The 25,389-nt window shown below is 39.0% G+C and overlaps 1 protein-coding gene across 2 annotated transcripts; it reads left to right on the top strand.

Annotated features, from left to right (window-relative positions):
• Window positions 1-266: 266 nt before the first annotated feature.
• On the top strand, window positions 267-24,589 carry INSIG2 (insulin induced gene 2). 2 transcript variants are annotated; one of them, XM_081346745.1, is made up of 6 exons: window positions 267-366; window positions 16,305-16,591; window positions 17,882-18,006; window positions 19,620-19,786; window positions 21,012-21,111; window positions 23,138-24,589. In XM_081346745.1, exons 2-6 carry the CDS (start codon window positions 16,348-16,350, stop codon window positions 23,177-23,179), a joined length of 678 nt encoding a protein of 225 aa, XP_081202871.1. In that variant the 5' UTR covers window positions 267-366; window positions 16,305-16,347; the 3' UTR covers window positions 23,180-24,589. The 2 variants fall into 2 exon arrangements, with proteins under 2 accessions (XP_081202871.1, XP_081202870.1); XM_081346744.1 differs by having other exon boundaries at window positions 314-366; window positions 16,241-16,591.
• The last annotated feature ends 800 nt before the right edge of the window (window positions 24,590-25,389 follow it).

Here is a 25,389-nt window from a genome sequence, read left to right as displayed (position 1 = left end):
TTGCTTCCTCATCTTGTCTTCCTCCCCGTTAATGCCTCATTTTTAAAGAGTTCATTTCTTTGGCCGGAAAAAAAACAACAAAGCTGCTTTTTTTTTTTTTTTTGCTAAATGAAACTGCAAAACAAGCCTACGCGCTCACCCACCCGCCCGTACAAAACGCTCGGCCACGCCCGGCCTCCTGCACCCTCCAAGCCCCTGCCACTCTCCGCCCTCGGCTCCTTTTCCTTCCCTGCAGCCTCCGCGGCCCGGCGGAAGTGTCTTCCTCCTGGAGTCCGGGATCTAAGCGAGCCGCTGCCGGGTTAGAGGAAGCGCAGAAGGCGGAGACTGGCCCGGCCGGCCGGAAAGGGCGAAGATGGCGGAGAAAGAGTGAGTCGAGCTGGGCGCTTCGCAGATGGGATGCCGGCGCGGATGGGCTGCGGATGGGAAAAGGGGAGGGGAGGCAGCGAAAGGTGCGCAGGGGAAAGAAAGGGCGCGGCAGAAGTCGGGGAAGCGCCCGGCAGCCTCGGTGTCACTCGGGGAGGTAGCAGTTGGGATGGGTAGAAGGGTCGGCTTGCCCTGGTTCTCGGGAGGAGACGCCGGAGGAGGAGGAGGAGGAGACCCGGGAGAGGTAAGGCCGCTCGGGCAGACAGGCCGGTGTCATCCCGGAGAGTGAAATTACTGCTTGGCCTCACCAAAATTGTCGGTAGCGCCGTTCGGAACTGGTTTTCCAAGGAGACTCAGGCGAGGTTTTTTGCCCTCGGATCCCTTCTCGGTGCCTGATCGCTGGAAGTTACGGACGGGAGGGCTCAAACGCCGTTTTGTCTTCGTGATTTTTATTTTATTTTTATGCTTCGGCGCCTTTCCAGAAGGAAGCCCCTTACTTGAAAGAGGGCAAGGGCCATGATCTTAATTGCCTTTTCCCACTTGGACCTTACCAAGGCACGCATCTGCCCAATTTCTTTGGGTTAGGGTCCCCCAAATGGAGGGGGGGGACTTTATTTCAGGAATGCAGTACAGGTAGTTCTCGAGTTACGACCACAATTGAGCACAACATTGATGTTGCCAAGGAAAACCTTTGTTAAGTGAGTCTTGCCCCCATTTCACGACTTTTCTTGCCACAATTGTTAAGTGGATCATTAATGAGTAACGTGGTTAAGTGAATCTGGTTTCCTTATTGACTTTGCTTGTCAGAAGGTTGCCAAAGCTTATCAGTGACCCCAGGACACTGCAACCGTCATAAATCACTGGCCGAGCATCTGGATTTTGATCATGTGACCATGGGGATGCATGGTCATAAGTCACTTTTTTCAGTGTGTTGTAACTTTGAACGGTCACTAAAGGAACAGTTGTAAGTCAAGGACTACCTGTAGTCTTAAGTTGCTCTTCGTTGTACTGGTCCTCGTCTTTTTCTCCTTACACCAAAATAATCAGTAGACACCTTTGGGGTGTATGAAATCTGTTAGGCTTTGTCACCTATTCCCTTGGAGACAAATCAATTGACTGCACTGATTTGAAATGGTGCATGGAGGGAGGAAAGAGGTTAGGAATAGGAATATCTGTTTCTATACCTGTATACTTTTCTACCCGCTCATGGATAGGTGGAGAAAAAACTGGTAAATGTTAGGATCAGTCTTCGTTAAACTTTAGGGTTGGCTTATGTCCCCTGTAACAAGATAGAATGATTTCTTGTGTTTGTATTTCACTTTTAATCTGACAAGTTCTAATTGCTTTGCAAAACCTTATACATTGCTTCAGGGTCCTGGAAAGTTGGGGTAGGACTGTAAGGGAAAGGAAAGAGGCAGCTAACAGGACAGGACCTTGGAGGCTTTCTAGTCCAGCCCCCTGCTCAAGCAGGAGAACCTATACCAGTGATGGCGAACCTTTTAGAGACCGAGTGCCCAAACTGCAACCCAAAACCCACTTATGTATCGTCGGGTGCCGGGTGGGTGTGGCCCATTGGGTGGGTGTGACCCATTGGGAGGGCATGTCTGCGGTGGTAACGGCAGACTGGGTGGGATTAAAAAGTTCAATTAATCAATTCCAACTTTGCGAGATCTTTTTTTCCCCGCGAGAAGTTGAAATTGATTGATTGAACCTTGTTGGGTTTTTTTTGCACAGGGCGGCGGAGGCCTAAAGCGAAAAGGTTTTATAAAACCCAGCTGAAGGCCTAGGACTGGGGCGACGGCACGCGTGCCCACAGAGAGGGCTCTGTGTGCCACCTGTGGCACACGTGCCATAGGTTCACCACCACGGACCTATACCATCCCAGACAAGTGATTGTCTAGTCCAGGGGTAGGCAACCTTGGCTCTTTTATGACTCATGGACTTCAACTCTCAAAATTCCTCAGTCAGCTATGCTGACTGAGGAATTCTGGGAGTTGAAGTCCATGAGTCATAAAAGAGCCGAGGTTGCCTATCCCTGGTCTAGTCTCTTTTTAAAAATCTCCAGTGATGGAGCACCCACAATTTCTGGAGGCAAGCTGTTTCACTGGTTAATTGACTCACTGTTAGGAAGTTTCTCCTTAATTCCAGGTTGCTTCTCTCTTTGGTCAGTTTCCAACCATTGTTTTTTGTCTTGCCCTCTGGTGCTTTGGAGAATAGTTTGATGCCCTCTTCTTTGTGGCGGCCCCTCAAATACCGGAATACTGCTATCATGTCACCCCTGTTTCTTCTTTTCTTTAGACTAGCCAAACCCAAGTCATGCAAGTGTTCTTCATATGTTTTAGTCTCTAGACCTTTGATCATTTTAGTTGCTTTTCTCTGAACTTTTTCCAAGGTCTGAACATCTTTTTTGTAGTATGGTGATCAAAATTGTCTGCAGTATTCCAGCTGTGGTCTTACTAGAGTTTTATAAAATGGTACTAATACTTCATGTGATCTTGATTTTATGCCTCTGTTTATACATACTTTCCAAAATGAGATTTTTCCTACCCTACATTTTTTAAAGGGACTTTTTTCATGCAAATTAGGCTTCTGCCAGAAATCTCAGATGGACTGTGTTTCTTTGCCCAGGTACTTTACTTCAATGGAAATGTCTTCTGGGCATGTGCAAACATGAATAAAAGACTGTCAAAGCCTTTAAAATAGGTTTACTGCAGGGCTTAAGCATGGTGGTGCTTCATTTTATAGAAATGTCTGATGCCTTGTCAAAGACATAAAACAAAATGACCCTTTAAGCTTTGTTTATTGTGCTTCAGATATCATCTTTTAACTGTGACCATCTAATGTTTTATTGCCAATTATTTGGCCTTTTTATTTAACGGATAAAATGATTGAGAAGCAAAAAACTAACTTTTTGTCTAGTAGCACTTAAAGCTCCCTTGAAAAACATCATTTGGCTCTCTACATTTAAAAGCATGCACTATTAAATACCTGTAGTGTTAGAACTACAGCCAGTGGTTGAAACTGCCTTAGGGATAAATTACAGTATCTGTATTTCCTAGACCTGAGTTGGATTTTGCATTGGCATTCTATTTTGTCACATTACGAACATGATAATTTAATGACTTGGCTGTGGACGCCCCCTTGTTAGAAAAGAGAGATTGGAGGGGAAAGGGTTGCAAGAAAGTGAGCTGTTTGCTCTTCTACACATTGAAAGCAGCAGCCTGAGTTATATAATATAGAATGCAAAACTGAATCAGTAACTTCATGCCTAATAACAGTGAAATAAAACACTATGGTTTAGTGTCATGTATGAATTTAGCCAAGGATATCTGTCATATGTTTCGGTAGAATAAGTGTCTCTTCTATTCACCTGGGGTTTTGTTTTTGTACTAAGAAATTAGGGGTTTTTTTTACCATTTGTGATATGATTGCAACTCATGCTACATTTGAGCATGTAATGTTCAGCATTGCAAAGTAAACCTTTATTCTAAACCATTTAAACTTTTTTAGACCGTTCATTACATAAATATTTTCACAAGAGAGCTTTAAGTAATTACATCAGCACAGTAGAATTGTTCTTTATCTTTGTGCAGCCAACCAAACTTTGTGCAACATTAGTGCATTGCATAAGAATAGCAAATTAATGCTTATATGTATTAGCTAATAAACTTTTGGCAGTGTCAGGAATATCAAAATGGCATATTTTGGTACTTACATTATCAAATCTAATACATTTGAATAACTCAGTTGTGTCCTAATAATCAGCTAGGATAATTCTTTATATGGAGGTGAGTCACAATTGAATTTATCACATGGTGAATACCTGGAATTTGAAGTCTGGTACTTTGCTTTGTTTTTGTATGAATTATTTTATAAGCCCGTAACTACTGGTATTGCAAGCTGATTACAAAAGGAGTACCTATTATAATACAAACAAAAAATAATATTACACCTAAATTTGAAGGTTGCCTGTTCCCACATTGGATCTTCAAGTTCAGTTAATTTTACAACCCATGTTTTTTTAACTAAAGATGTAATCAGATGTACAAATGCAACAGTTCTGAATAAGTATATTAATATAATAATTACAATACAGAAATTATATAAAAACCAGTTCATATAAAGCAGGGGTGTCAAACTGCCAGCCTGCGGGCCAGACGCATCATGCGGAAGCCGCGCCTGCCCCATCGCTGGCAATGGCAAAACCGTCCCGATACATTGTGCAATGTCACGTGACGTTGCGAGTTTGACATGTCTGATATAAAGGGTACCTGCTTCTGCATGTGAAAATTGAAAGTGACAATATCTATTTTTAGCAAGCAGAACATTTCCAAATACTCAACTGGATTGAACTCATGGTAAGTAATTAGGGGAATTTTGCAGATCAAGATGCTTTCTGTTTGAAATGCTAAAAGTGGTAGGAATGGAGTCGGCACAAGTGACTGGGATGGTCTCTTGATGAAGTTCAGATTCCAGCCTTAGTAAATACATAAAGCATTGTCTGTTTTCTAAACAATCTATTTTTAGTTTCCTCAGTAATTCCTTAGGAGTATTAACTTCTGTGTCAATTGTTAGATAATCCGTACAGATCGTATTTCACATTTTCTTTTGTATGCCACTGTCTGGAAGGAACACATTAGTAATTTAAATGTTAACTGAGAAAGAAGATGCTGAGTTTAAATGGGGTTAAATGTTTTAAACATTACTGTTTAAAGCCTGGTAAATTAATTTGAAGGTTTGAAGCTGAGAAGCACAGATACTGTCTGAAGCCATATCCAGAGGCCTGTTCCTGTCTGGGACACTGGTTTCAAGGATGCTCAGAAAAATATAAGACTTGTATTTTAGAGCATACACAGTGGAGTAAGCGTATGGGTACACATGAATGTTTAAAAAACACGAATCTCAGAACTCAACAAGTATGCCCAGCAGAGTGACATGAAGTCATTAAAATGGTCTTAACTTGTTAGTGCTGTACATATCTTGGTACAAAGGAAACAAATACTGGCTGGTAAGAGTTCAACATGGAATAATGCTTTGATTGATTAGTAGGTACAGATGCTCAATTCTTGGCACCATACTACCATATAACTTTGACATACATATTTATTGTTCTTCCTTTCAGTTACTCTAACTCACGGGTCGGCAACCCACGGCTCCAGAGCCGCATGCGGCTCTTTGAGCTGTCTCCTGCGGCTTCCAGCCACCCGGTGCGCGCGCACCTCTTCGAACGGGCAGTGGTGCGCGCGCACCTCTCCAAATGGAGAGTGGCACCGCCCGTTTGGAGAGGTGCACGCGCACCTCTCCGAATGGGTGGAGGTGCGCGCGCACCTCCCCAAACCTTTGAAGAGGTGCACGCACACCTCCGCGTGAACGGGCAGCGGCGCCGCTCTTTGGGAAAGCTGCCGCGGCACGTTTGCAGGCTGCCGAAAGCAGCAGCTGTGCAAACGGGCTGCGGCAGCTTTCCCAACAAGCGGCGCTGCTGCCCATTCCGAGAGGTGCGCGCGCACCTCTCCGAACGAGCGGAGGTGCGTGCGCACCTCCCCAAACCTTTGGAGAGGTGCGCGTGCACCTCCGCGCGAACGGGCAGTGGCGCCGCTCTTTGGGAAAGCTGTCGCGGCACGTTTGCAGGCGAGCTCTGCAAACGGGCCGTCGCCATCGCGCAACCAGGAACCGGTTCCATCACACATAAAAAAATGGCAAGTGCGCGCGTCCGCGCATGCGCAAGAAAAACCCGTTTTGCGCATGCGCAAAACATTTTTTGCGCATGCGCGTGCATGGACGCATGCACGCGGCTCCCACTTTTTTTTATGTGTGATGGAACCGGTTCCCAGTGGCTCTTTTCCTTTTTCAGGTTGCCGACCCCTGCTCTAACTCTATTAATCAAATAAAAAAGGTACAAGTGATGCAATTGGCTGATACTATGGAAATAATTTGGCTTTCCTTATTGTCACTGTTGGAACAGTACCTGGTCAACATTGGCTGATTAAAACAAACAAACCCTAAGCATAATTGAATCTTATTGGTATTTTAACAGGAAGTCTGGGTGAGCTTTAAGTATTGGGGAATTAAAAAAAACAACCTAGAAATTCTAGAAGCAGATACTTTTGTAATGCAAAAAAGAGAGAGAGAGAGAGACATGGGTATGTCTATGTAATCATCGGGAATTCAGCTTGCTTCAAAAGATACTTTTATTTGCTTATCTATTCCTATAGACAAGCAATAAATAACCTCAGAATTTGCTTTCATAATGAAAAAAAAATTGAATAAATTGTGTAATAGCATTTAACTGTTGGATTATGAAATGTAAAAGTTTAAAGTACCATTGTTGATCTTTAAGCTGCTTTTATTCGTTTTATTTATTAATCATATTCATATCCCCTCTCCCTTCTCCCTCAAAGGGCACACACTCTTTTATAAAGTAGCAAGCAAAATATAAAATTTGGTTACAGTAATCTTAAATTTCTATTAGCAAATGTAATCCCAAGAGCCAGTTTGTTGTAGTGGTTAAGAAGGCACCAGGCTAGTATCTGGATGTGAAGAGTATACAGGATGATGATGAGAGAAGGAAAAATCAGGGCAACAGATAAATGTGGCTTAAGCCCATAAGAGTGAAATATATGAAAACATCTCAGGTAGGCACCTGCCCTCCTCCCTCCCAATTCCCAGGAAGATAAAAGAGGGAGCTGGGGAAGCATACTGTATTGAGATTTTGTTAATATACCTATTCTAATAAAATAATTTTTAGATTGGCATGGGGCCTGTTTCTTGGTGTGGTCTAACCTATAGGACTGACACTGGGCGGCGACTGAGTTCTTGTTCTGCCAGTCATTTTCTGACAGCCTTCGGAAGAAGGGAAAGGCAAACCAGTTTTGAAAAACTTCCCAAGGAAGGAGTCCATATTGAATCAAAGACACACATACAAACCCACAAAATAAATACCTTCCTCAGTCTGGTGTTTTCTTTGTGTTGGATTTTTTTTTTTACAAAAACCCAAGCCACGCTAGGAATTTGGAGACTACTAAATAATTTTAATAATAAATTTTAAAACTAATAAATCTTAAGTCTGATAAATCTAGAGCAGGGGTGTCAAACTCCATTTCATTGAGGGCCGCATCAGCATTGCAGTTGCCCTCAGGGGGGCGGCTGGGTATGGCCAGGGTGGGCGTGGCCTACTGGGTGGGCGTGGCTAGAGTGCGTATGGCCTACTGGGTGGGCATGGCCAGCTCTACATCGTTCGCATCAAGGGTGCCTATGGGGGCCTGGGCAGGAATGGGACAGATCTGGCAGGAGGAGGGTCTCTGGGCCAGGGCCAAGGCAGTGGGGGCCGTTCCCTCACTGTTTCCAGGATGGCTTCGCGGGCCGCATGAAACCACTTTGCGGGCCGGATCTGGCCCCCGGGCCTTGTGTTTGACATGTCTGATCTAGAGGACACCAAATGTATTTTATTGGGCCAAAAACACAGTGAAAATCATAAAAAATTATCAATTGCTATTGTAAAAGTCTCTGAACTCCTCCCCCCCTTTTTAGCCCAAAGCAGCTTTAACAATAGGTTCAAAAATTCCAGTATGTTTTTAAGTTAATAGCAAATGTCTTTCTTTACATGGATTTGTGCTATGTAAACCAAAGAAAGTAACTCTAGCAATTACAGGAAGGTGTTGATTAAGCTCCTTTACTCTTTCAGTACACTTTAATTCTTGCAGCATAGAGTGTAACCTTGACAAATTAAAGCAAAACTAAGCATTGTCTTTCCTTCATTGGACTGAAAAGAAATGCTTTGTTTAATTTTGGGAAATGCCTAGGAATATGTTTTTGATTAAAATGGCATTTTTTCAGGGTTCATTATGGATTAAAAACATCACAACATAAGGATTTCTGCACCCTGTATCTTGTGATACATTATACAGATCTAGTGTAATTCAGATTTCATGGTATTTTATTTTTTCTCATTGTAAAATTCTGTTAGGCTAAAATTACAGTTGTGTTTCTTCCAGAGCTTTCCTTTTTTCTTTCTAACTGAAGAATAGAAACTGAAATAATATACAGCTGCAGCAGATTCTTATCTCAGAGCTCACCTATAAGACAGTGTTCTCAAAAGAAAGCTACAGCAGTCTATTGCCATTCAGGATTTCAGGTTCCTTCTCTTCAATTCTATCTCTGCCTTACAGATGCACACATTTATTTCACGATAAGTCCTTCAAATAAATAATATTCCCTCCAATCAGACTGAAAAACTAATTAAAATTATACAGGTTATGTGTGTGTGTGTGTGTGTGTGTGTGTTTGTTTGTGTGTATATCTTCCACTCCCTCCCACCACCAAGCATTCTTAAATCGGACCAGTAGATTAGATCTTAAACAGCCAAAACTTTCTTGAAATTTTTAAAACAGGTTTTAAACTACAGTTGTATATCTCTTTCACTTCTGCTTTGTAATATTCAGCCTTGAACATATAATATGTACTTTTATTTTGAACTCTCAATACTTCAAAACTGACTATCTGCATTTTGCACTTTTTAAAACGTTTTCCCGTATTTCTGCAGCCCTTTTTTCCTACCTGCATCTCCTGTAGCCTTCCTAACTGTCCAAAAACTCCAAAATTTTTGCAGTAATATTTTCCATGTAGCTGGATAAGGAGGAAGAATTATTAGATATGTAAAAAGTAAAAAAAAATGTAGCTTGCAGACACTTACTTCAGTTCTCTGGTAAATAAGATACAGAACCTTGAGTTAGTAGTAATGTTCAATATCTGCATATACTTCAACGTATTGTGAACATCTGTGGAATGGAAAATAATACCGTATAAGGGAAATTTACAGGCTGTTGCTGCAATGTCTATTCTACTTGCTCAAGAATAAGAATATTACAATCCAAACAGTAGGCAGATTCTGAATGTATGAAACAGTATAGTTTTTTTTTTCTTTTAACATTCCTGATGACTGAACTGCCAGACAAAGTATATGCTGTGTACATCACTGTGATACTGAATCTATGTACAACAAGCATACTGAATGACAAATTGGAAAAAGAAGTGTCTGGGAAGAGAATTTTGCCATTCAGTTCCAGGAAGTTATTTTTTGTTTGGATACCATTTCATTTTTATACTTGAATACAGGTAATCTTCATTTAGTGACCATTCAAAATGACAATGGCCAAGGTTATGGCGTTGCAGTGTCCCCATGGCCATGTGATTACAATCTGGATGTTGCCAAGTGCCCTGTGATCGTATGATCTCCATCTGCAATATTTCCTGCCGGCTTCCCCCACTGGTTCCCAGGGGCTGGCTGAAAAACCAGGATTTTGGCACAGAGCATTTGCAACTGGCTCCCAGAAACGAGAGAATTCCCTCTTGATTCTGGGAGGGTGGCATGGATTTTGGGATGGGCTTTTCTGTGCATGGAGGGGAGAAGAACTCCAGTGCTGGGATGGAGAAAAGTTCGAATCTTTATAGTCCAACCTTTTTTTTCTTCAGTGCAGCATTGATGTCCCCTCTCCCCCCACGCGCAGAAGGGAACTGGTGCTGGTCTGGTTTTAAAATTAATTGCCCACCCTTGCTATGTAGTAAATGCTCCCTGTGTAATATATGATAAACAGTACATCTAAAATCAGTACATAATGTAGAAAAACTGTAAACTAAAAATATCAGCTAAAAGTGGTAGAGAGCCAGGCTGCTTTCACACATCTCATTGGAAATGCTTTCTTAAACTATTGTTTGTTGGTTGGACTCGTGCAGTCATAAAAATAAGAGCAGTTGTTGGGTTCGGAGAAATTATAGTTTGGCTTAACAACGTATGTATGGATCCGGCCTAAAATCCAGGAGTTCCTTCCCTGTCCAAAAAACTAGTTAGATGATCCCAGAATGGAAAATAAAGAAGACCTAAGGCAGGGGTAGGCAACCTCGGCTCTTTTATGACTCATGGACTTCAACTCCCAGAATTCCTGAGCCAGCTGGCTCAGGAATTCTGTGAGTTGAAGTCCATGAGTCATAAAAGAGCCGAGGTTGCCTACCCCTCACCTAAGGGAACAAACAGACTCTTTACCATTGTTGACCAGGTGGCATATAGGGCAGGACATATTTGTGGAGGAATTACATTCAGGTGTGCTACAGCGGAGAAGCCTTGCTCCCAAGTAGCCATCTGCCAGTCATTAGGTTTTGAGCGTATTTGGAGCAGGCCTATGATGATGTCCTCAAAATTTACTTCTGTGCCAGAGTTAATACAACGTTTCTGATTTGGAGGATGACTGACTGACTATTTCTTTTCCTGTCTGCTGCTTTTCTTTTTCTTTTTTTTACAATAATTTTCCTAAAGGTTTGCAAATATAGAGATAAAAATTGAATACAAACTAAAGAAAAACAGAAAAAAGGTGAAAGAGAAAAAAGAAAAGGAAATATATAAAAGATGACTCACGCCATGCCAACAGACAAATATAAATAATTTGGATAATTACCTCCTCTAAAAAAATTTCTTTTTTCCATATCCTACCCCTTATCCATCATCAAATTGCAAAAGCACATCATTCAGTCCTAATCAGCAAAAATCTATTAATAGCTATCAAAAATATTAACATATCTATTTTAATCTTAATAAAAAAAAATCAATGGTATAATCCAAATTTATCACATTCTGTAAAAAGTAAAGCAAAGGAAATCTCTCTCCACTTGTAAATAAATCTTTAAAGCCTCATCATTCAGTCCTGCTCAAAAAGAAATCCCATTAATAGCTACCAGAAACCACAGCACATATATTTTAACTCTGATCAAACAGATTCACTTTATAAGCCTTTTTTTTGAAGAAGCTTGATCTTTAGTCTGATCGAATAGTGTTCCATAAGTTGATTCCTTATCATTTTCTCTTTGTCTCTTTTCCAAAACAGCTTTAGAAGTTTCTTTTTATCTCATGCTGGAAAGAGTTTCCTCGATTTCACACATTCCTTTTGTAAATCCAATATAAGGCTTTCCAAGTCACTCTTCTGATTCATTATTTATATGTCTTTCTTAATTACCAAGATATAAACAGGTTCCATTTGTAAATCCATTTTGGCATTGTTTTCCATATCACTCTTCCACTCTGGCTTTTTAAAATCCATTTTCAGTTCCACAGCGTTCTTTTTCATATCACTTTTGTAATCAGCATTTTTTAGAACTCACATCTATGTTCAAACCAGTATGTTTAATTCAGTAAAATCTGTTGTTCTTCTGTATCCTCTGCTATAATATCAAACAATCTTGTAAGTAATTTCTAAGTTCCCCAAAGAGCCTTAATTTCTTCTATTATCAATTGTATTAATGTGCCTATTCGCCTTTAGGCTCCCTCCTTTAGGCCCCCTCTTATCATTTGTTTATTTTCCAATCAACAAAACTCTCATGGGAGAAGTTCTTACAGTTAATTCTTTTAAACTTAATTTATTCTTTTATAAATGTTTAAACATCTCACAGGAAATATTCTAAAAGTCTATCTAGCTTCTTAATTTTCCAAGATCCACATTCTATTCCCCCCTATTTTGATTTCCAAAAAAGCCAAGCTTTTCTTTTTAATCCTTAGGTTTATACTGGAGCTTCTTTCATCCAGGGTAGGACATTTTTTCAGTAACATAATACAGCTTGCCCTTTGGAAGATTCTTAACTCCAAACAAATCAGTAATAAGCAGCTTTCTAAAGTAGTTAAGAGAGGACGTAGGCAAACCCAGCCATCACTTTATAAGGTGCCTAACCGCATGTTAGTCAAGGTAAATAGTTCTTTGGCTCCCAGGCCTCTCAGTCTGGCTGGAGACAACTGTTTTACAATCTCTTTGCAGGGAGATTTCTGTATGGAGCCAAACATGGGCGATCCTTGTCTCCTCCTTAATCCAGAAAGAGGAGCCAATTCATTCACCAGCTCCTATTTCAATCACGTTCGTTGGCTTTGCAGAAAGAACCATGTTCAAATCTTTACTACCTCCTTGGAAGTTCCCTATAATATGCTTCTTTTCCATTCTGTTTCCAACTCATTGATAACATTTGGTGACCATGGTGACAGTTCTCTCAATCAGCAAATCTCTGGGGTCAGTTAATCAGTAAATAAGTCTCATCATAATCCTTTTCTGCCAGCGGATCTTCTAAATTTGGATCTGTTTTATTTATCTATGAAACAGATTTACATAGCCACCAAATTCTCACACAGTGACAAGACTGAATTATTAATAATCTTAAGGATTATCATCATATTGGATATTGAGTTATATTTTACAATACTACAGAAAATACTGACTTTTTGAAATCATTATTTGAGAAGCATGGATGAGTAATCTTGCTGTTCAGCTTGAATAAATAAATAAAGCTTAATTTAAACACATTTTTATATGTTTAAATGCTCTGGAAAACATTGGATTTTTTATGTTAGAAAAATCAGGAAGAATAGAACCTCAATATATTTTTATTTTCCATTTTAATGTTTGGCCTACGTTGCATTATTATTATGGTTCATCACACAGTCAACTAGATATGTGTGTGTGTGTGTGTGTGTGTGTGTGTGTGTGTGTGTGTATTCTGCTTCCCATATAATCACATATCATTGTGGCACACAATAAAATGTAATGGAAACAATATTAAAATAACTAAATTCATTAAAAAGATGAAGGGGAGGAAAATAACCATTCATTTATGGGAGGTGTGGGGAACAGAAAAGTTGGCTGTAATAGGCCTAAGAATTAGTCATAGAAGGCCTAATAATATGAGCCTTTTGAATATCATGAGAATTTTCCACAGTGCTGGCTCCACCAAAATGGCATTTATATTAGTTTGTTGGCTAGTTATCTGGTCACTGGCTTTATTAGAAGATCAAGAGTTATCTTTACTCCATTACCAGATATGTTGTAAGAAGACCTTTTGTTAGGATTGTTAGCAGTCCATTTGGTCTCTAAATCATTTTAAAAGTGATTGCAAATATTATTTGTCCCTGTCAATACATTTGAAAGCTCTCGTATTATTCATTCGCTTACTTTAATTCAGTTCCTAATCAGTTCAGCAACATATAGTCTTTAATAAATTATTGCCAAGTCAGATTGTACAAGCTTGGAAGGCTATCTTCAAATCTAGTCTAAAAAGGGCTGAATTTAAATTTCATCCATTCTGTTTTTTTCTGTTCTTAATATTTAGAAATTTACCTGTATGTGATCAGTTGCATTTTTCACCAAAGGAGAGTAACACAGTACAAATCTGACCAAATGTAAATTAAAGCTGCTGTCGGGGCCTATCTTGTGACAGTAAGGATGGCAAACCATCAATATTTCTCTACCCTTGAAGCGTTCACAGATAGCTGCCTGGCAGCCTTATTTCAGACGGCTTGAGCCCTCCTGGGAAGGGGTGGCTCAGAGGTTTAATTGCAAAGTCATGCTGAGGAAGATCCTGTCTTGGTGTCTAGAGACAATGGGAGTCTTGATGGGGATTAAAAGGTTTTGGCTCAAGACCAGTAAGATCTAGTCGTTTGGGATTTTAGCCCCCCCCCCCCAAGGCCTGGGGACCATCCATTTCTGCACTGCCCCAAACAGAACTATCTGGGGGTTCTTCTGGACTTGCAGTTGGTAGCAGCCATGACCAGGAGGGCCTTTGCACAAGTTTTGTGTTGTTAGCCAGTTGTGCCTGTCCTTGGACTGGGAAGCCCTGCTCAAAGTCACTTAAAACTTAGTCACCCTTTTCCCTGAAGAGTATTTGGAGGTTTTAGCTGGTGCAAAATGCAGCGGCACAAGCATTCAGGACAAGTGACATCTCTGTTCCATGAGCTGCATCGGCTTACCAGTATCTTTCTGGAAGGAACTCAATGTGCTTATGATTATCTGGGTTATCTGGTTACCTTAAGGCCAGGTTACTGATATTGTCTACCTGACCTTTTAGAACTGGGAGGATAAACATCCAGATCCCATCTGTGAGACCGTCATCTGTTGGGACCTAGGAGAGGAAAGTGGTGTCCACCCTAAAAGTATACTTCATTCCCCCTAGAAAATATACTTGCCGTAACCATCCTGGCTTTTTGCAAGGTACCAAAAACTTGGCTGTGCCATCAAGACTGGGGCCCTGACTGTTGCTGTTATTGTTATATACAGGCAGTCCTTGACTTATAGCCACAATTGACCTTAAAATTTCTGCTGCTGAGCAAGACAGTTGTTAAGTGAGTTTTGCTCCATTTTACAACTTTTCTTGCCACAGTTTTTAAGTGAATCACTGCCATTATTCAATTAGTAATACGGTTGTTAAGTGAATCTGACTTCCCCATTGACTTCGCTTGTCAGAAGGTTGCAAAAGTTGATCACGTGACCCTTGGAACGCTGCAGCCGTCATAAATACGAACCAATTGCCAAGCATCCGAATTTTGATCATGTGACTGGGGATGCTGCATCCATCGGTTGTAAATGTGGAAAACACTCATAAGTCACTTTTTTCCAGTGCTTTTGTAACTTTGAACAGTCACTGAATGTAGGACTACTTGCACATAAAAATATGAAATCACAGCTGCCAGTTCTTTAGCTGGTGTTGGCCTTCGTATACAGCAGGTTCTTCCCAAGAACCTGTGATATCATAATGTATTGGCATTGTATGTGTATGTATATGAGCAAATCCAAGCTGTGTGGCCTTTCATAATTGACAGTTGGAAGTTCCGTCAGTGCACAGATTTTCTAAGTACCGATTCAAAATTTTAAGGTATGGCACCCAGTGTACCTATAACCACTGCGACTAGCAGTTCTGAAGTTTTATGTCCACACTGCCACTAAGATGTATGCTTCCTTCCATTGCCATAATAATTTAAAGAATATTAATGGCTGGAGCGTATCATATACAACAAATATATATTTATCCTTAACGTACTAAAATCATTCTAAATTTTAAACTTATTTATTTACCAAATTTATAGAGCTGCCTATCTAATGAGAAGAAGGGACACAGTGGCTCAGTGGGTTAGGACGCTGAGCTTGTCAATCAGAAGGTCGGCAGTTTGGCGGGTCGAATCCTGAGTGCCGCATAACAGAGTGAGCGCCTGTTACTCATCCCAGCTTCTGCCAACCTAGCAGTTTGAAAGCACGTAAAAATGCAAGTAGAAAAATAGGGACCACTACAGTGGGAAGGTAACAGCGTTCCGTGCGCATTTGGCGTCTAGTCATGCCGGCCACATGACCACGGAGACGTCCTCGGACAAGTGCTGGCTCTTTGGCTTTGAAACAGAGAAGAGCACGGCCCCTAGAGTTGGAAACGACTAGCACACATGTGCTCCCCCTTTACTTATCTAATGAGAAGTTACCCTAGGTAGCATACAATAGTCACGATTCTAGGAATCTTAAGTCTGATCAAAGTACAAATAGAGCAATGGTTACAAAGTAGCTAGCAGTATTGACCTGTCTGAGTAGGTTTGTTCTGTAAAATAAGTAGTGTTTAAAGGCATATAAATATAGCAACCAATGGATTATGACCTCTGAGAACTTCCAAGCTGTTATTTTTTATATGTAGTCCATATGGAGCTGTGGAATCAGCTACCGGTAGAGCTCCGGATGGCGCCCGATCTTCGCTCCTTTCGTCGCGATCTTAAGACATTTCTGTTTGTACAAGCTGGCCTAGCCTGATGGGGATTGTTGGGGTTGTTTTATCTTTGGTCTTTTAATTTTTCTTGGGGTTTTTAGCACTGTATTTCCATTGTTTTTAACTAGGGCAATTGTTTAATCTTTTTTTAATGTTTGTATTTGCTTAATCTTTTTTTAATGTTTGTATTTGCTATTTTATTCTGCCCTGTGAACCGCCCTGAGTCCTCAGGGAGAAGGGCGGTATATAAATGTTATTAAATTAAATTAAAATTAAATATGAAAACATGTGAATAAAAATAATTGTTCTGTTTTTTTTCCTGTTTTTTTTTTAACAGGCCTTGGGATATATCCTGAATGAAAAGAAACAGGATTATTTCAGTTTTCTTTGTCCTTCTCTAGTTTCAAGTCTCTGTTCTAAATATTGTTGGAAGCACATGAGGCCATGGCAGATGTTGATGTTCAAACATCCATACCAAAAAGGTGTGGTCCATACATTTCTTCCATCACCAGCCACAGCCTCAACCTGGTCCTTCGTGGGATAGTCCTGTTCTTAATTGGAGTCTTTCTTGCATTAATATTAAACTTGCTTCAGATACAAAGAAATGTCACCTTATTTCCACCGGATGTGATTACAAGCATCTTTTCTTCAGCTTGGTGGGTACCCCTTGGATGCGGCACAGCATCAGGTATGTCAGAGTAATGATGCTAAAAGACATTAAGAAAAATGTCAGCTTAATCCAGGCCATCAAAAACTTCAGGCCTGTGGTCAGAATCCACATTCTCTGCCTCCTGCTCCTCCTTTCAGCATTAAATTTATGTATGCTTTGTGCCAGATTAAGGGAAATGTTAGGTTTCTATACTTCCCACTAATTCCATGTTTTTTTCTTAGCAGTCAAAATCAGCTAAAGAGGAAAAGATGGAATTGTACAATGCCTTTTATTGATAGCATTATATGTTTTTGTCATTCAGGAAAAAGCCTGGCTAAAGAAAAGCATTCTCCTCCTTACTCCCTCTCAAAAAAAGAAAAGAAAGCCATATTTGATACTTTGATGAATTTGTTATGTAAGATTGTTTTAATCAGCAGAAACAAATAATAGAAGATTCTACTGATAGCAAACCACTCAAAAAATAGAATATTTGCCTGAAATGAATTTACCAATTGTTTGTTTATCAAACTGGTTTTTTTTTCTTTACTAAAAGTATTTTTCAAAGGAAGTATTTGGTGTCAAACGCTTTCTTTGCTTCCTTTTCGTGAAGTTAATGCACCATAGAGTTTAAAGACTAACTTGAAAGGAATTGTCTGTGAAATCTGGCTGAATCATTTTTTACATTTATAGACTTGGAAAAAAAATATAGTTAGGGATTTGGATCTCTAAAATACCTCAGTTCCTTTTTTAAAGTTCCTTTTTCCTGGAGTGAATCCAAGATTTTTGAATATGCTATACTGATAGGATTAATTTTTAATATTTCTCCTAAATTTTATAACTCTGAAAACAAAGACTCCGAACTGTGTGTATATTATCATTGTCATCAGTAGTTCTTCATTAGGTTTTTCAAAATACACTGTTCCAGAAAGAAACAGTAGAAGTTTCTCCTTTTATTGCCGTTCCAAGCATAGCATTCTAGAAATTAGTCTCAGGTGGAAATAAGTTTGTCATATTCTAAATTGCTACTTCTCATTCAAACCAGTAACTTCTGGAAAGTCATCAGATCATTTAGAAGTGGCAATAATCTGAGTGGTTTGAAGGAGAAATGGAATGGTAGGTTCTCCATATTCCTACCCTTCAGCCCTTAAAAAACTTTAAAAGGTTCCTGAATCAGGCTGTTGTGCCAAGTGACTTGCCTGGGTCATTTATTCTCACTGAACTCGGTGAAATTTACCCCACAGGTTCACTTGAAAAGGACTTAAACCCATCAGGTGTCAGAAAGCGATTATACTGTAGATACACCTTGTTAGCTATGTTTGTATTTTACAGCTGCAATTGGATTATTGTACCCTTGCATGGATAGACATCTGGGAGAACCTCATAAATTGAAGAGAGAGTGGTCCAGCGTGATGAGATGCGTAGCGGTCTTTGTTGGCATAAATCATGCCAGTGCTGTATCCTTTTGTACCGTAATGAAAGTTGGCAATAGCACACAAACTTCAGGAGGATCAGAAAATAAAACCAAGCAACCCTCTTAATTTCATTAAGGTTGAATGCAAGGACATTTCCCCCTATGGCAATAAATTTATCACTCTATTTTACATTAAAGGAAGACCATTTATCCCCAGCTTGCAAATTTGGGAAGATACGGTTGGCCACAAATGAGTGGGATGGAGGTACATACATTGTTGCTGTTTGCCTTTCAAGGTTTATCATAGCTAAAATATGCATCTTATGTATGCACAGAAAGTGAACACGCAAATACATACACAGACGTACTGTGCATACGTTTGTAGGGAAGGAATCTCAAGAATTACTTTTAACTAGAATTGGCAAAACGAGGTTTTAAAACTGAGGAAAGTTTGTTTAAAAGTTTGGGTAAGTACAGCCACTGCCTTTCAATAATAATAACAACAACAATAAAAATGTTGGAAGGGACCTTGGAGGTCATCTAGTCCAACCCCCTGCTCAGGCAGGAAACCCTATACCATTACAGACAAATGGCTGTCCAGTCTCTTCTTAAAAACTTCCAGTGTTGGAGCATTCACCACTTCTGGAGGCAGGTTGTTCCACTGGTTAATTGTTCTAACTGTCAGGAAGTTTCTCCTTAGTTCTAGGTTGCTTCTCTCCTTGATTAGTTTCCATCCATTGCTTCTTGTCCTGCCTTCAGGCACTTTGGAGAATAGCTTGTCTCCCTCTTATTATTATTAAGTGGTGTATAGAGCCTTGGTGGAGCAGTGGGCTGATGCCTCCTTAAGTAACACCAGCTGCCTGCAATTAGTGCAGGTTCGCATCCCACCAGGCTCAAGGTTGACTCAGCTTTCCATCCTTCTGAGGTAGGTAAAATGAGGACCCAGATTGTTGGGGGCAATTAAGATGACTTTGTAATATGCCGCTTGGGGGGTGTATGAAAGCCCTAATAAGCAGGCATATACATAGGATGAAGGCTACTGCTAAGCTTGTAAGCCGCCCTGAGTCTTCGGAGAAGGGCGGGATATAAATGGAATTAAAATAAATAAATAAAAATAAATAAATAAATTGCTACTGTCTCTGATAATAAAAATAATGGTTCACCTTGCCTAAAAGCCATTGATACACTTTTCCTTTTAAGTCCTTCCCAAGCTGGTTAGCTATCATTATGTATTATGTTAGGAAATCTCTTTTCTGAAATCCCTGTGCCACTTTCAGAGAATTTTCCTTAAACATTCTGAATAAACATAGTAAAAATACAATACAGGCTGAGATACATTGATCATAACATAACCAGGAACACTAAAATGTAAGATTTAGAATCGTGAAGAAGCATGAATTTCCCCCCCAAAAATGTATAAGGTTGATATCCAGAGGAACTCAGTTTTACAAAAAGAGCAATAAACTTGCATGCTCACTTAAACAAATAAATAAATAAAATTTTGACATCATTGGACCAGTCTTGAAAATGCTGTGAAGGCTGGCCTTGATTTGGGTCTCTTTCAGCCTAAGAGCTGCCTGTCTCTTTAAGGTTAAAAAAAAACAGAATTGATTCGCTGCCAGTCTTCTCAAAACACTCCTTAAACAGACCAAACAGAAAGTGGATTTTGCCAACAACTTTCAGTTGTCTCTCACGCTTGCTGCACTTTCAGTGGGGCTCTGGTGGACCTTTGATAGATCTCGAAGTGGTTTTGGACTTGGAATAGGAATTGCATTTTTAGCCACTTTGGTGACTCAGCTTTTGGTCTACAATGGAGTTTATCAGTAAGTATTTTATGCATATTCAATTCTTATTAATTTAATTTGGAATTTAAAGGCAGTATCTGACAAGGTTATAAATTTTAAAATGCCGTGCCTTATTACAGGAATAACATAACAAAATTCATTGGCACAAATGTGACCTAAGTGGCATGTTATATTTATGGCAGGGAGAAATTGATTGTATTGTTTATTGCCTTTGCAACTGCATGCCTTGATGTTTGGGGATGAAATTACTTGTGCAATTAAATGCTAATAATTATGCTTCCCAGAACCAAGATTGAAAATAAAGCTCAGATTTGCCTTGAAAAACTATAGGCAGGCCCATTCACACTGCCTCTGCTTCTCCTTCCTAATCAGCAATGTGAAGATTATTTGCAATATACTTTCAATCTTCCAGTTTCATGGTGCTGAGAATAAGGAACAAAAATAATTGTGGATCACTCCCCACCTCCCCTTGGCAAGGATGCTATTGGCACTGTGCTAAAAAAATGCAAAAGGTTAATTAAATGAATGGTTTACATCAGGGGTGTCAAACTTGCAATGTCACGTGATGTGTTGCGATGTATTGCGACTTTTTTTCCATTGCCGGCAGTGGGGTGGGTGCAGTTTTGGCATGACGCATCCGGCCCGTGGGCTGGCAGTTTGACACCCTTGGTTTACATCCATTTAGCCTCATCCATATTCCTGCTTCATATTTATCTGGTGATGCATTAAATAAATAAAATCCAAGCCAATTGGAAAGGGGGGACACTGAAAAGCAGTCAAGCTCCCTCTTCGTATTAAAAGGTTTGATGCTAAAGAGCTCAGGTCAAGCCCATGGGGAAGAAAATTGTCCATATACTACAAAGAGCCACAGTTTTAAAGCAATTTTACTGTAGCTTAAAATACATCACAGCTGAAACAGAAATAAATCCATTTTAACACTCTGCTTTTATATGGACTGTCCCCATTTTCCCAAGATATTCTGCATTGGCCTTTTGAATTTCTATTTTTGAATTTCTGACCAAGGTGTAGTTAGGAAAGCACATGCATGAAAGAGTTCTGATTTTTAAAATTCTTTTTAATTTAATCAGTATCAAAGACAGCTAGCTATCATCCATAACACTCTTGGCCCCAGCAGTCTTCAGGCTTTTTACTGTCTTTTTCAAAATCAAAATCATACTTCAGGCAAGGTGCCATTGTGATGCTAACTAATTAAAGAAAGAAAAAAAAACTTCTTTTTCTCCAGATACACATCTCCTGACTTCCTTTATGTCCGTTCCTGGTTGCCCTGTATATTCTTTGCTGGTGGAATAACTATGGGAAACATTGGCAGGCAGCTAGCAATGGTAAGCTAGCAATTCAATGTTCTGTGTTTTTGCAGTATCCTTGTAAGTAGTTTAGCCTCTTTGATCTTGATTTTCCTTCCCTTAGGATATCCAAGTAAATTTGACAACATTAAGGAAACTCATCACTCAATAGCCAGTTCTCTTGAATTAGGCATGGGAATGGCATTAAACACTCCAAAGAATTCTTTGGAATATCACATCATTAATTTTTCAATTTTAGAAGTCAGAATTTCCATGGATGAAAATAAAACAAATAGAGCTTGAATAACCTTTTATCTGTTTCCACCCAAGCATTATTTCAAGGCACAGTCTTGATTCTCAGAAACATTCCCCCAAAGTTAAACTTTTGAACACTTCACAAATAAACCTAGAAGCATTCGTAGCCTTTTAAAAAAATTATTCAATCTTTTATTGCTTTTAAAGTAGTGACAAAACAGGAAAAAAACCATACAAAACTAAAAAAAAACCCCACACATGGGCAAAGACAAAGAAAACCCCATACAGTCCATTATAAGCCTTCAATATTTGAATATGTCAACACAGGTTTTTTTTTAAAAAGTGAAAAAAATGTATAATACATCATTTCAACAGTGCATAATTACAATTCTATACATAGTTATGAAATTATAGGGAAGTGTTCAGAGCCTTTAACATGTGAACATAGTCTATTTTAAAGAGAAAGATGAAACTCAACTAATGAGGCTAATTCTTGTGGCTCATCACCTGGTCACCCTCTCTGAAGAAAAGATGCTAACTGATGCCACGGGAAGCGTATTTTAGAGCCTGATTTCTGAGTAGAAAAAGGGAAGTATGTGGGAAGACTGGGCTGGCTTCCACCTGAAGAGAGAAGTATGATTTCTCTTCAATTGCCATGACCTTGTCCTAAACATTTCGATCCCTTAGCTTTGTAATTAATATTACCAGTGAATTAGAGATTCCTGGTTAGGTTGCATGAGTTGATGTGAAGGGAGGAAAGAATCTAAATCTTCGGGGAGTGTGTGTGTGTGTGTGTGTGTGTGTAACATAATCTGTCTCTGTTCTGGATTCCAGAGTTGCATGTTCATTGCACATCAAACTACCAAAAAGAGACTGGCCATTTTTTTGTGCTTCCTTCCTAGTTGCATTTTGGATGGGGTATAAAAAGCTGCAGTGACCTATCCAAATATTGAAGGCTTATTATGATGAATTTCACTATGATTTTGTTTTAAATAATTCTTCATTTTTGGTTCTTGCTTCTTTTATGATTTTAACGTATTAACTATTAAAAATGAGAATTCTTGTGGGTCAGAAATATTATAAATACTTTCTAATAAATTGAAAAAGTAGTTGCAAGAGAATCCAGCCTTACATGTTTAGTTTAAGTATAAATAACCTTTCTAGAAATACCTAGTCTTATTTTTTCTTTGTTCATACAAACATAAACTTTTTTATTTTAAATTTTTCTAATTTATTTTTGGTAAATAGATTTTCCATCATTATAAAAGCGGTATCAAAATGGATGGGTTAATTCTTTTTTTAAAAAATCTTACAGCAGGAAATGATGTTAAATTTTGAAATGCATGTTGTCTCCGCATTTTTTAAAAAAAAAACCCTGGTTTTTTTTTTCAAATCAATTTTACTTTCTAGGGAGGCTGTTTCGTTTTGATTTTAGATTTCCCGGGGCTGATCCCCATCCATTTATCTTTCCTTTCATCTCCTTTTTTTAATTTATGGTTTTCTTTGCAAAGTTTTATTTCTATCACTCACTATTTTCTGTATTTTTAGATATGATAAGGTCTGAAATCCTTTCTGATCACTTTCATAGTCTAATGGTTGATCTCTGTCTACCCCTGCCCATTCCTGTAATCCATACTATATGTCCAGGCCGCAGTTCTGGGGGATTAGTGGGGTAAAATGGGTCCCTGGGGAAAAAGAAAACTCCTTTGTTGAACCTACCCATTTGCTTTGCTCTGCTCTTTCTCAGCCGTACATTTTTATTTGTTTTCGCAGATCAGCTACTTATGCCTAACTCCTGTTTGTCTTACAGTATGAATGTAAAGTTATTACGGAAAAGTCTCATCAAGACTGACAAGAGCAAAAATACTTTTCTCACAGGAGGAGGAAGAGCAGACTGAGAAGAAACACACAGTAGAGAGAACTCGATTATAGAATTGCCAAAAAAAAAAAAGCAATCTCCCTCTCTTGTTTCTTCTCCTCTTGTCCCTGGTTGTGTCTCTGGCCTGGTCTACTCGCAAAGGCACTATTTACTGCAATCTGTGATTGCTGAACCTCTGGGTCACTTTAAGAATCCTGGCATCTCAGGAACGTCATCTGTGCGAAACAGTGCTTCAGCGCAATATGCTGGAGAAAGTATTGGCTTCTGAGTAGGATCCTGAACTAGGCTAGGCTTGACATGTAGTGTCCCTACACACACACACACACACACACACACACACACACACACAGAGTGTAAGATTCTTGTGCCAAACCAAGCTTATAACAAAACAAAATATCACCCTCCTCTCCTGGCTGCATTACTTTTTTCTTCCTTTGGCCAGTTTTGAGAGAGGTGGTATTCTTAGAGTGTTGCTGTTTTATTATACCTCGGGTCAGAGGAATAAAGGGCCCCCAAAGACAGTGATGGAATCAACATCAAAGGTATAAACAGTGCTGTGACTTCTCTTGGCAAAAGGTAAATAAATCTGCAGAATAGCTGCACATAACATGAACATGAGTTTTCTGTTCTGTATCAAAGAGCTGATGGCATAGTTGGATGCAAATGCACTATTTGCGATACAAATGAGTAGTACTGCTACTGCGCTCTCCATGTCTATGCCTGTAGTGTGTTAGAGTGTGGGACCACTCTGTAAATAGATATACCCTATTGTAGGACCCTTCATCCCATAGCAGCAGCAATATAGCTGTTCATTGAGATGTGATTCACGCTAAATGGTAATATTAAGGCTGTCCATAAATAAGACATTTACAGCTGGTAGTTTAGTTCTGAAAATATGAAAATCTAACTTTCTTTTTAAGTTTGGTAAGATGAACTTCAGTGTAGTAATTGCAAGTACCTCTCTCGCTTTGTATAGTAAAACATGGGTAGCTGCTTGCATTCTGATCCTAGGAACTATAAATGTTCCTTTACTGAGATTCCAGCGAAATGTTGTTGCTGTTAGAAAAATGTCATATGGCAAGATAAATTCTAACAAAAGAGAGGCACAGCTGAAGACAATATTATGGTACTACATCAGTAGAGCTGATCCTTGAGTCTGGTAAAAGGGAGAAAAGAAAAAGAAACGTTCTTATAATACCATTTTAAATCATTCAATTTAATTGCTACTATAATCTGTGTATAAAGTGAAAAGCTGCTGGTGTTTTTTAAAAAATTATATTCAGTGCAAGTTTTAAAAAATACAGCCACTCAAAGAGGCTGTTATTGGTCCAAAGAAAAATATGTGTATAAATTTGTGTGTGTGTATGTATGTATGTGTGTGTGTGAGATATATATATATATATATATATATATATATATATATATATATATATATATATATATATATATATATATATATATATATATATATATATATATATATATATATATATATATATATATATATATATAATTTTATTTTTCTTTAATATATTCATAAAAATGTAGAATTGGAAGACTAAGATTTTTAAAGACTTGCACTCTAATACATGAAGCATATGCAATGAGAGCCTGGGGGAAAATAAACCAAGCTTTGGAAAGGAAAATGTGCAATCAATACGTCTTAGAAAAATAGCAAACGGTATGCAAAATAGCAGTAGCTTTAATTTTTGACTAGCTGTTCCAAATTCACACTATTGCACTACAGGGTCTTTAACATAGTTGTAATGTTATCAGACTGAATATTAGAAAACACTTAAGTGTCAGTGCACCTCCTCATATGCCTTTCCCCCTATGAAATCTACTGTAAAACAGTTCATAAGGTTTAATTTTAAGACATCTCTATCAGTGTCATGTCTCTGAGTGGCTTAAGATTAAGAGATCTGGTCCTTATCGAGTTTGTCTGTGGTTCTGCTGAATCCAGTTCTTCAAAGTTGTCACCGGAGCTTATTAAAATGATGATAGGAGTCCTTTGAAGGTTTAAATAGGATAAGCTGGCTCTTGCCAGATAGTCTAATTACTGAATTGGTGTGTTGCTGTAACAAAATACAACTTGTGTGGCTTTGAATGGAGCTGCATCATAATTTTTTAGTTATCTGGCCTCCTAACACATGGGTAGTACACGTGTTTTTAAAATAAGATCT

This window comes from Vipera berus, assembly GCF_964194415.1.
Source record: "Vipera berus genome assembly, chromosome: 1".
In the NCBI taxonomy this organism is placed as follows: Eukaryota; Metazoa; Chordata; class Lepidosauria; order Squamata; family Viperidae; genus Vipera; species Vipera berus.
Note: the sequence above shows the minus strand (reverse complement) of the source record. Positions and strands in the feature narration are given on the sequence as shown.